This window comes from Dendrobates tinctorius, unplaced genomic scaffold (genome assembly GCF_039654945.1).
Source record: "Dendrobates tinctorius isolate UK_male_01 unplaced genomic scaffold, ASM3965494v1 ptg000070l, whole genome shotgun sequence".
In the NCBI taxonomy this organism is placed as follows: domain Eukaryota; kingdom Metazoa; phylum Chordata; class Amphibia; order Anura; family Dendrobatidae; genus Dendrobates; species Dendrobates tinctorius.
The window spans coordinates 36,618,934-36,631,372 of NW_027361738.1; the positions used below are offsets into that span (position 1 = coordinate 36,618,934).

Genomic DNA, 12,439 nt, shown 5'->3' on the forward strand with positions numbered 1-12,439 from the left:
GGACAAGTCTATTGACTCCACAGCCTTTCGCCATTTCACTTGGCTGATATCCCAATGTTGTCTTTTCTTTCATGGGAAGATTTGACAATACAAACATTTTTGCGCACCGGTTGTAAGATGTTGTGGTTAGCCAAGATACCTTTATTAGACTATCAAGGATTTATGTCGCCCACTGGTACTAACACAATGTACAGATATGATGATGAATGTATGTTAAGGTCACCATTTGTGACCGGTGACAATCTCATTTTACAGAGTTTTAATGCTTATCTGGGAAGGTTCATGCTTCACTCGTCAGTGTTATTGAGTCTTGTGCTTTTGAAAGATGAGACATTGACTGGAACTGACAACGCTCGTCTGTTTCCTTGTCGAAATTATTAGTTTTAATCATTTTTTCTCTCCACCTTTGCTTGATGTAACATTGTTATAAAACGTTTGTTTTAATTATAGCACTTTCTTGCGTGAGCTCATTTACTATCCTGTTGATCAAATGCACAATTTTCTTCTATTTTGATGACATGGAAAAATTAAGCACGAAACTGAAATTAGTGATGTAAGAAGATTTAACCACCAAAACGTAAATTGCCATCATTATAAATAATGAATGTAACTTCTGTCCGTACTAGAAGTTTACATCCATCGTAAAGTATTCACGATACTAAGATTAAGATAAAAGTAGAACATTTTTGTTAAAAGTTACAATGGAATTATGGATTTCCATACTCCAAAGATTTGTTTGCTTTTTACCTGTCATGAACTTTTAGTGTATTTTTTTTCTTAATCTCTTGTTTTTTGTGTTTTTTTTAATACATTTACACAATGCAGTTCTGACAAATCTAAAAAATTGCAAATGGATTTTTGTGCTCTCTAGGGCACATCACTACATGTGTCAAACATGCACCTTATTCACAAAAGAAAGCGGGGGTCCCCTGATGAGGTTTCACCTGACTATCTGCCAGTTGCGGAGTAATGGATAGATATCTTGCTCTTGCTTGGAACAAACAATCTTACGGAATTCTTTCAGTTAGCCAATCAATGGCTGCATAAGTGACCTGTCTGAGCCGGTAATTGGTTGATCAGGGATTTCTTGCCATTTCTTGTGTGTCAAGATGGAATCCAGTAGTAAAGACCAGTAGGGACCAGGTAAATGTCAGGACAGGAGGATTTGTTTTATTTACCTACTCTGAGCCCTTTGTAAAAAAAAAATATAGGAATACTTCTTTAAGAATACAATTGATCCATTTGTGCTATGCAGAAAATGACAATAGAAATATGGTCATGTAATCAGTCATTAATATGTTACAGCTGATGTATTTATGTTACCTTTTTTACAGAAAACTTACAGACTTAAACCCTCCAGAAGTAGAGGTAGAAAAATCCTATCTCCAGTATGCCGGTTGGGGCCCTAAGAGTCAGCAACTGGTAAGTAGCAAAAAAAATATAATTTTGATATAGTATAAATGAACAGAAAAAGTTGGATATGTTTATAAATACATTGCATTCCTTATCTGTTACAACATATAATTACTCAGGAATCTGATTGCAGGCATCAACTTAAACTCAAGTATTTATTAGTTATAAATACATTAGATTACTCTATAGTTAGGTCCATAACCCAGGTTTGGAGATCTTAAAGGGGTGGTCCAAAGACCAAAATCATTATAGTTTAAAATCCCTATCTAACTGCATGTCTATGTTTTTCCTCCCTACTTCCTTTTTAATAATGCTTTGTTTAAAAATCCAAGTGCATGCTGGGATACTCAAACAAAGCTTCCTCAGTGGGCAGAGGCTGCAGTCACTACCGCAGCTCCTTTCCCCTCTCTGAAATGAAGTGTTCATTAAAGGGATAGTCCCTGCACGATGTGCATTGTACAATGTGCACAATAACAGGGCACATTCTGTAGCTGGCTCAGATCTGCAATAAAGTGCTGTCAAGAGAGCGATTCCGGAATACCCAGCATGCAGTGGGGTCACTTGCGGGAACCTTTATTGTGAGGCTGACTTATGAACTGGAAAAGTAGGTCCTATTAACCCATCCCATATTCGGCATTAAATCATGAGGTGTGCCCAATAATGGGCCACAATAGTCCAGCAATGAACAACTTCATGTTAAGCTAATTTAGAGCATTTTATCTTCTTAAATTCCCATGACAAAGGGTACTGCAACACCTTAAACGCATAGATACCAATGTCAGCGGAATGGTAGCGCTATGCTAACATAACGTTCAACATATGTCCTCTGTATCATATCCATGTGAATATAGAAGATTGCTTGTTCGTCAGAGCCAGATCAATGCTCATTGTGTAAATTCCCAGATAACTTATTAGACGTCACAAATTTTCAGCAAGCTTAACCCCTTTTCTGCCATCTGACGTACTATCCCGTCCATGGGACCTGGGCCCCTATGCTCATGGACGGGATAGTACGTCGGCGCGATCAGCGGCGCCCACGTGGTGAGCGCCGCTGATCGCGGCCGGGTGTCAGCTGATTATCACAGCTGACACCCGGCACAATGTGTCAGGGGCGGTCACGGACCGCCCCCGACACGTTAACCCCCTTGCACACCGCGATCAAACACGATCGCGGTGTACCGGGGGTTAAAGGGAAGCATCGGCAGGGAGGGGGCTCCCTCCGTGCTTCCCTGAGCCCCCCACGGCAGCGCAATGTGCAGCGCTGCTGCGGGGGACTCCTTTCCTCCAGGCCCCCGAATCCAAGATGGCGACGGGGGCCTTCGGGGGCCTGCAGGAAGCTGGCTTCCTCAGTGCCTGCAAAGCGCAGGCATGAGGAAGCCTTCTGCAGTGCCTGTGTCAGATCGCTGATCTGTCACAGTGATCTGTGATGTGACAGATCAGCGATCTGTCACAGGACAGTGATGTCCCACCTGGGACTATTTAATAAAGTAAAAAAAAAATTAAAAAAAGTGTAAAAATAATTACAAAAAAATCGCCAAATATATTAGAAAAAAAAAAAAATATTCCCCCAATAAATCCATTTTTTGGAAATAATAAAAAAAACAACAATAAAAATACACATATTAGGTATCGCCGCGTCCGTAACGACCCGCCCTATAAAACTGTCCCATTAGTTAACCCCTTTAGCGAACCCCTTAAAAAATAAAAATAAAAAACGAAGCAAAAAATAATGATTTATTATAAATACCGCCAATCAAAAGGTGTAATAACGCACGATCAAAAAGACGCATATAAATATCCATGGTACCGCTGAAAACGTCATCTTGTCCCGCAAAAAACGAGCCACCACACAGCATCATCAGCGAAAAAATAAAAAAGTTATAGCTCGCTGAATAAAGCGATGCAAAAATAATTATTTTTTATATAAAATAGTTTTCATTGCATAAAACTGACAAAAACATAAAAAAACGACCTAAATGAGGTATCGCTGTAACCGTACTGACCCGAAGAATAAAACCGCTTTATCAATTTTACCGCACGTGGAACGGTGTAAACGCACCCCCCCAAAAGAAATACATGAAACGCTTGTTTTTGTTCATTCTGCGTCCCAAAAATCGGAATAAAAAGCGATCAAAAAATTTCACGTGCCCGAAAATGGTACCAATAAAAACGTCAACTCGTCCCGCAAAAAATAAGACCTCACATGACTCGGTGGGTCAAAATACGGAAAAATTATAGCTCTCAATATGTGGTGATGCAAAAACTATTTTTACAATAAAAAGCGTCTTTTAGCATGCGACAGCCGCCAAACATAAAAACCGCCATAAATAGTAAATCAAACCCCCCGTTATCACCCCCTTAGTTAGGGAAAAATAATAAAATAAAAAAAATGTATTTATTTCCATTTTTCCATTAGGGTTAGGGCTAGGGTTAGGGCTAGGGGTGTGTTGGGGTAGGGTTAGGGCTAGGGTTAGGGTTAGGGTAGGGTTAGGGTTAGGGCTAGGGTTAGGGCTAGGGTTAGGGCTAGGGTTAGGGCTAGGGTTAGGGTTAGGGGCGTGTTGGGGTTCGGGTTGGAGTTAGAATTGGGGGTTTCCACTGTTTGGGCACATCAGGGGCTCTCCAAATGCAACATGGCGTCTGATCTCAATTCCAGCCAATTCTGAGTTGAAAAAGTCAAATGGTGCTCCTTCCCTTCCAAGCTCTGCTATGCGCCCAGACAGTGTTTTACCCCCACATGTAGGGTATCAGCCTACTCAGGACAAATTGCAAAACAATTTTTGGGCTCCAATTTCTCCTGTTACCCTTAGGAAAATAAAAAATTGGGGGCAAAAATATCATTTTTGTGGAAAAAAATGATTTTTTTATTTTCACGTCCGAGTGTTATAAACTTCTGTGAAGCACTAGGGGGTTCAAAGTGCTCACCACACATCTAGATAAGTTCCGTGGGGGGTCTAGTGTCCAAAATGGGGTCACTTGTGGGGAGTTTCAATAGTTTAGGTACATCAGGGGCTCTCCAAACGCACATGACACCCGCAGACCATTCCATCAAAGTCTGCATTCCAAAACGTCACTGCTTCCCTTCCGAGCCCCGACGTGTGCCCATACAGTAGTTTTCTCCCACATATGGGGTGTCAGCGTACTCAGGACAAATTGGACAACAACTTTTGGGGGTCCAATTTCTCCTGTTACCCTTGGGAAAATGAAAAAATTGGGGACTAATTGATCATGTTTCTGGAAAAAATACGATTTTTTTATTTTCATGCCTGGGCATTATAAACTTCTGTGAAGCCCTTGGGGGTTCAAAGCGCTCACCACACATCTAGATAAGTTCCTTAGGGGGTCTCGTTTCCAAAATGGGGTCACTTGTGGGGGTTTCCACTGTTTAGGTACATTAGGGGCTCTCCAAAGGCAACATGACACCCGCAGACCATTCCATCAAAGTCTGCATTCCAAAACGTCACTACTTCCCTTCCGAGCCCTGACGTGTGTCCATACAGTAGTTTTCTCCCACATATGGGGTATCAGCATACTCAGGACAAATTGGACAACAACTTTTGGGGTTCAATTTCTCCTGTTACCCTTGGGAAAATAAAAAAATTGGGGACTAATTGATCATGTTTGTGGAAAAAATACGATTTTTTTATTTTCATGCCCTGGCATTATAAACTTCTGTGAAGCCCTTGGGGGTTCAAAGTGCTCACCACACATCTAGATAAGTTCCTTGGGGGGTCTAGTTTACAAAATGGTGTCATTTGTGGGGGGTTTCCACTGTTTAGGTACATTAGGGGCTCTCCAAAGGCAACATGACACCCGCAGACCATTCCATCAAAGTCTGCATTCCAAAACGTCACTACTTCCCTTCCGAGCCCCGACGTGTGCCCATACAGTAGTTTTCTCCCACATATGGGGTATCAGCATACTCAGAACAAATTGGACAACAACTTTTGGGGTCCAATTTCTCCTGGTACCCTTGGGAAAATAAAAAAATGGTGACTAAAAGATCATGTTTGTGGAAAAAATACAAATTTTTTATTTTCACGCCCGGGTGTTGTAAACTTCTGTGAAGCACTGGGGGGTCAAAGTGCTCACCACGCATCTAGATAAGTTCCTGAGGTGGTCTAGTTTCCAAAATGGTGTCATTTGTGGGGGGGTTCCACTGTTTTGGTACATCAGGAGTTTTCCAAACGCGACATGGTGTCCGATCTCAATTCCAGCCAAAAACGTCAAATGGCGCTGCTTCCCTTCCGAGCTCTGCCATGCGCCCAAATAGTGGTTTAACCCCACATGTGGGGTATCAGCGTACTCAGGACAAATTGCACAATAACTTTTAGGGTCCTGTTACCCTTGGAAAAATAAGAATTGAGGGTGAAAAGATCATTTTTGTGGAAAAAATATGATTTTTTAATTGTATGACTTTATGTTATAAACTTCTGTGAAGCCCATGGGGGTTCAAAGTTCTCACCACACATCTAGATAAGTTCCTTAGGGGGTCTAGTTTCCAAAATGATGTCATTTGTGGGGGGTTTCCACTGTTTTGGTACATCAGGAGTTTTCCAAACGCGACATGGTGTCCGATCTCAATTCCAGCCAAAAATGTCAAATGACGCTGCTTCCCTTACGAGCTCTGCCATGCGCCCAAATAGTGGTTTACCCCCACATGTGGGGTATCAGCGTACTCAGGACAAATTGCACAATAACTTTTAGGGTCCTGTTACCCTTGGAAAAATAAGAATTGAGGGTGAAAAGATCATTTTTGTGGAAAAAATATGATTTTTTAATTGTATGACTTTATGTTATAAACTTCTGTGAAGTCCATGGGGGTTCAAAGTTCTCACCACACATCTAGATAAGTTCCTTAGGGGGTCTAGTTTCCAAAATGGTGTCATTTGTGGGGGGTTTCCACTGTTTTGGTACATCAGGAGTTTTCCAAACGCGACATGGTGTCCGATCTCAATTCCAGCCAAAAACGTCAAATGGCGCTGCTCCCCTTCCGAGCTCTGCCATGCGCCCAAATAGTGGTTTACCCCCACATGTGGGGTATCAGCGTACTCAGGACAAATAGCACAATAACTTTTAGGGTCCTGTTACCCTTGGGAAAATAAAAATTGGGGTGAAAAGATCATTTTTGTGGAAAAAATATGATTTTTTAATTGTACCTCTGTACGTTATAAACTTCTGTAAAGCCCTTGTGGGTTCAAAGTTCTCACCACATATCTAGATAAGTTCCTTGGGGGGTCTAGTTTCCAAAATGGGGTCACTTGTAGGGGGTTTCCACTGTTTAGGTACATCAGGGACTCTCCAAACGTGACATGGCGTCCAATCTGAATTCCAGCCAATTTTGCATTGAAAAAGTCAACCGGCGCTCCTTCCATTCTGAGCTCTGCCATGCGCCGAAACAGTCGTTCCCCCCACATATCAGGTATCTGCGTACTCAGGACAAATTGCACAATAACTTTTGCAGTTCAATTTCTCCTGTTACCCTTGGTAAAATAAAAAAAATTGAACCTGAAGTATTTTTTTTATGAAAAAAAGTTAGATGTTCATTTTTTTTTTTAAATATTCAAAAAAATTCCTGTGACGCACCTAAAGGGTTAATAAACTTCTTGAATGTGGTTTTGAGCACCTAAAGGGGTGCAGTTTTTAGAATGGTGTCACTTTTGGGTATTTTCTATCATATAGACCCCTCAAAGTGGCTTCAAATGTGATGTGGTCCTAAAAATAAAATGGTGTTGTAAAAATGAGAAATCGCTGGTCAACTTTTAACCCTTATAACTTCCTAACAAAAAAAAATTTTGGTTCCAAAATTGTGCTGATGTAAAGTAAACATGTGGGAAATGTTAGTTATCAAGTTTTTTGTGTGCCGTATCTCTGTGATTTAAGGGCATAAAAATTCAAAGTTGGAAAATTGCGAAATTTTCAAAATTTTCGCCAAATTTCCATTTTTCTCACAAATAAACGCAAGTTATTTGAATGAAATTTTACCACTAACATGAAGTACAATATGTCACGAGAAAACAATGTCAGAATCACCGGGATCCATGGAAGCGTTCCAGAGTTATGACCTCATAAAGGTACAGTGGTCAGAATTGTAAAAATTGGCCCGGTCATGAACGTGCAAACCACCCTTGGGGGTGAAGGGGTTAATCTATTGATTTAGGGAACTAAATGTTTGTTTGGTTCTTTATGCCATTTGTGCAGCTCATGCTATTCCTATGGTAGGTTTATTACTCTTTTGGATATACCACCTGTCATTGTGGCACTTGATACATCTATATCCTGTGTGCAGTGAGAAACAAAATTTAAGGCATAATATAAAGTGATCAAGTACATGTTCTGTATCGATGAACGGTAGGCCTTCAGCATTGATGTGGTCATTGCTTGCCAAAATGGCCACAACAAAACTGCTGAAGACTACAGTGTTTGCACAGATAGTTCTTCCCGAATATCTGCTTATTCTATTGTAAAGCTCTCATTTAAAGTTTTATTTTCCAAATCTTTTGAAAATTTTAGCTGTATGAAGCAGTTACTTTGTCACTTCTCTGCCACGAGTTCCCTCCGAATGCTGCCAGTCTTGAAAAACAAAATATGACACAAACATTAAATATGCACAACTTGTAAAAGTGCTGACATAGCCAAGTTAGCGGTCTGATCACTCTGTTTAAATTATTAGAACTGTTGTGGGACATATGAAAAGAGAAGCTAAAAAAACCTCAACTGACAAAGTAAAATTTAGTTTTCTAACTTTTTCAAGTAGGCTGCATAAAATTTAAAGAAGCACTCCCACTATCTTTTATATCCATTAAATGTGTGTACATGCATGTGTGACTGCAGTAGTTTACTCGCCTACCGCTGCTCTCTCCGATGCACGGCACCGTTCTGCTCCTCTTCTCAGTGATGTCACCACTCTGCAGACTCTCCAGGTTACGCTTCCCTCTGCGTGACCCAGAAGTATCTTTCACAATAGAAGCCTATGGAGCATCAGAACGAGATTCCATAAACTTTCTTTGGAAAATAGTCTTCGGCTCATTCATAACTCATAGAACGAAATGGCTAGTCAGAATTGTGGTTACGTCACAGAGAAGCAGAACGGTACTGGACACCAGAGAGCGCAGCGGTAGGTGAGTGTATTCATACACCCACAATACACTACATGCATGTTGATTAAAAAAAAGTTAAGGGGAGAGTCCCCAAGGACAAAATTAAAAGGCTGTGGAGGCTCATTTGCGTGCTCTGACATTCTGCACACCATGATGCCACCCATAACTGTATGGACTTTGTGGCTCATTAGTATTCTTTGATTTACTCATCTAATTGTAGCTTTCCGTACTTGCAAAATTCTGCTTAGATGCGGTTAAAAAATAGCTAGTTGTTTGGAAGCCATGTCGCTTTTGTGAAACTTACAATACAGAACGGTAGTTCATATAATAGGCAGCAAGGTGACTCAGTGGTTGACACTATTTATTTGCAGCACTGGGGTCTGAGTTCCAATCCCACTAAGGACAAAATCTGAGAGGAGTTTGTATCTTCTCCCAGGTTTGCGTGGGTTTCCTTTGGATGATCCAGTTTCTTCCCGCACTCCAAAGACATCCTGGTTCAGAATATAGATTATGAGCCCTAATGGGTACAGTGATGACAATGTCTATAAAGCACTGTGAAAGTTAATAAATGAGTAAAATAAAAAATAAATATAGTCCAGAATTCACAATAACAAAAGTCACAAGATGTCCTTGACTCCAAGATAATTCTAATAATAAATCAACAGTCTTTTTCAAAAGATCACTCATGATTGCTATACTTTCTCAGGGAAAATGTTTTATCCCAATAGGGAAGATGCAAGCATATGTAGATTCTTCTGTTTTTCTTTGCATACCACTTTGGCAGTTGTCCTCGGTATATCTAAAACCTGGTGATACGAAGGGGAAGAAACATAGTGCAACCATCCACTAATAGTTAAAGGATCAGGAAATCTTTACTCCATACTCACAAATATAAAAGACATTCAGTGCTTTTCACATACAATAATCACCATGTTGCCCACTAGCCCTTGCCTGACCTAGAATTCTCTTGATTCTGGGTTTCTTCAAGGGAAGCTCAGAATGAGGAAGAAGCCATGAGTAAGGCGAAACCTAGGTCAGCGAAGGGTCAGTGGGCCACAAGATTTTTTTTCAAACAATTATTGTTTTTTAATTGTGTTTACATCAAACTGCACAGCTATCTTAGTCCTTCTTCACACATCCATTTTTTATGTCTGTATGAGGTCCGTTTTTTAAGGACCACAAATACCAACATACGCACACCCATTGTATACAATGGTGGTACGCGCAAGTCTTCACACAGCATGGACAAAATGCATGCTACACACTGATGACATATGTATGGATGACATACATGTGTCATCAGTGTGACACATAGCGGCACCAGGAAAAATCAGTGCAATTAAAGCTGCTCCCTGGCGCCCGATGCTGAATGCAACTCTCATCATTGTCGCCTGGTCTCCCTGCGATCAGCGAGACCAGGTGATGCTGATGGGAGTTGGAGTCAGCACATGATGTCTGTGTAGCATGTATTAAATAAATAAATAAATAAAAAAAACATCGTCGGGTCCCCCTTCATTTTCATAACCAGCTGAGGGAAAGCCATTAGCTGGGGGCTGATGTTAATATTGTGGAAAGGGGCCAATAGCCATAAAGGTTCCCAGGCTATTTATATCAGCTAAAAGCTTTTTTCTTAGCCTTTACCCCCTATATTTTCTAACCAGCAATGGCTAAACAGACAGCGGCAGACTGATAATAGCCTAGGAAGGGGCCATGGATATTGGTTCCCTCGCAGACTAAGAACATCAGCCCTCAGCCACCCCAAAATGGTGCATCCATATAATGCGCCAATTTTGGCACTTAGCCTCCAGTCTTCCCACTTGCCCTGTTGTGGTGACAAGAGGGTTAATAGTTGTGAGGTTGATGGCAGCAGTTTTATGACCTCTGACATGAAGCCCAGGGGTTAGTAATGGAGCAGTGTGTATAAGACACTCCCATTACTAACCTCATTGTCAAGTTTAATAAAGACACAGACAGAGCAAAGTTATTTAATTTAAATAAAAACTCCCCAACCCTCTTTTACCCAATTATTCCACAAATAAAATAAAAAAGCAAAGTTATACTCACCTTTTCACCAATAATCCATTAATGCCCATGGCCCACAATGATCCAAATGGTTTGGTCAGCAGTTACATCAGTGATGCGACCCCTCACCATGCCAGCCAGGACACACTGAGCTGAGCGTGAGAATGTGGCTGTTTCTGACCAGTGGTGAGGTCATTAAGGCTGACAGTCACAGGCAGCCCTTCTCACGATTCTCAGTTTCCATAAACATACAGTGACAGTTCCGTGCCAACATCTGTGTAGCACAGGAAGAGTTGTGTTGACTAGTGATGAGTGGATGTGTTCGGATAAGGTGCTATCTGAGCATGCTCATGTGCTAACCAAGTGTCTTTGACGTGCTCAAAAAATGTGCTCAAGGCTGCATGTCTGCTGTTTGACAACCATAACACATGCAGGGATTGCCTGTTTTTTTGTGCACCTCTCAAAAACCGGATACTGCCAAACAGAGTCCAGAGTAACTCTGCTGCCTCATTAGTGAATGGATCCCTCAAGGATTTCATCTGAATCACGTATTTTGTAGATTTAGAAGAAAAAATCAATGTAACTGCTCAGCGTAGAGCGCAGGATAAAAGCTTTTACTCATCCCACAAGAAAACAAGTCCGCACTCAGGTTCATCATCTGTTGACAACACATATAAATAAGTTCCTTCAGGGGTATAGTTTCCAAAATGGGTTCACTTGTGGGAAGTTTCTACTGTTTAGGCACATTAGGTGCTCTCTAAACGTTACATGGCGCTTATTTTCGATTCCAGCAACTTTTGCATTCAAATACTTTGCTCCTTCCTTTCCGAGCCCAGCTGTGCGACCAAACAGTGTTTTTTCACGACTTTTGGGCTATCAACATACTCGGGAGAAATTGCAATACAAATTTTGAGGTTCATTTTCTCCTGTTACCCTTTTGAAAATAAAAATTATTTGGGGCTAAATTAACATTTTTGTGAAAATAAAATTAAATGTTCATTTTTTTTCTTCCACAATCCTTTAATTCCTGTGAAGAATCTAAATGGTTAATAAACTTCTAGAATGTTGTTTTGTAAGAGTCTTGAGCAATAGGTGAATAGTAGAGCGGAAACAAATTGACCGTCGTCAATATATTAGAAGTATTGGTAATACGAGTGTGAATGCTCGCCCAGAATGGTTGTGCATAATATGCACAACTCTACCCTGTACTTTGCAGATGGATGGGATTCTTGACTGTTATGCCGTTCATCCGAGATGCATGGAGTTGTGCTTATCTTGGTGTAACAACAAATCCAGAGGGGGATTCCAGGGGAGCTTCTGTCTAGCAGGCAGGTTCCCAATTAGTCATAATATTGAGAACGTATCGCCGGGTGTTAAAATCCAGTTGTTATCATCCAGGTGCCTGTGAGGCGCCATTGCCAGACAAACCCCAGTGTCTATCTCACAGGCGCCTGGATGTTAACAGCTGGAGGTACGTTCTAAATATGATGACTAATTGGGAGCCTGCCTACCTAGATGGAAGCACCTCCGGAATCTCCCCTCTGTTTTGAGTGTTGTTTTGAGCACTTTGAGGGGTGCAGTTTATAGAATGGTGTGAATATCGGGGTTTTCTGTCAAAAAGGCCCCTCAAAGTCACTTCAAATGTGATGTAGTCCCTAAAAAAAAGGTTTTTTAAATTTTGTTGGAAAAATGAGAAATTGATGATAAACATTTAACCCTTCTAACTTCCTAAGAACAGAATTATGTTTCAAAAATGATGCAGATGTAAAGTAGACATGTGGTAAATGCTGTTTATTAACTATTTTGTGTGGTATAACTATCTGATTTAAGGGCATAAAAATTAGAAGTTTGAAAATTGCAAAATGTTGATATTTTCATGACTTAAATGCAAATCATATTGACCAAAA

General features: G+C 40.8%; 1 protein-coding gene across 3 annotated transcripts in view; it reads left to right on the forward strand.

Annotated features, from left to right (window-relative positions):
- Nucleotides 1-12,439, forward strand: part of DPP6 (dipeptidyl peptidase like 6) — a 1,805,197-nt gene that overhangs the window by 1,567,863 nt on the left and 224,895 nt on the right. For all 3 annotated transcript variants that reach the window (XM_073581572.1, XM_073581570.1, XM_073581571.1), the window contains exon 7: nucleotides 1,335-1,422. In XM_073581572.1, the coding sequence (XP_073437673.1) occupies nucleotides 1,335-1,422 (88 nt within the window). The remainder of the gene's footprint in view (nucleotides 1-1,334; nucleotides 1,423-12,439) is intronic.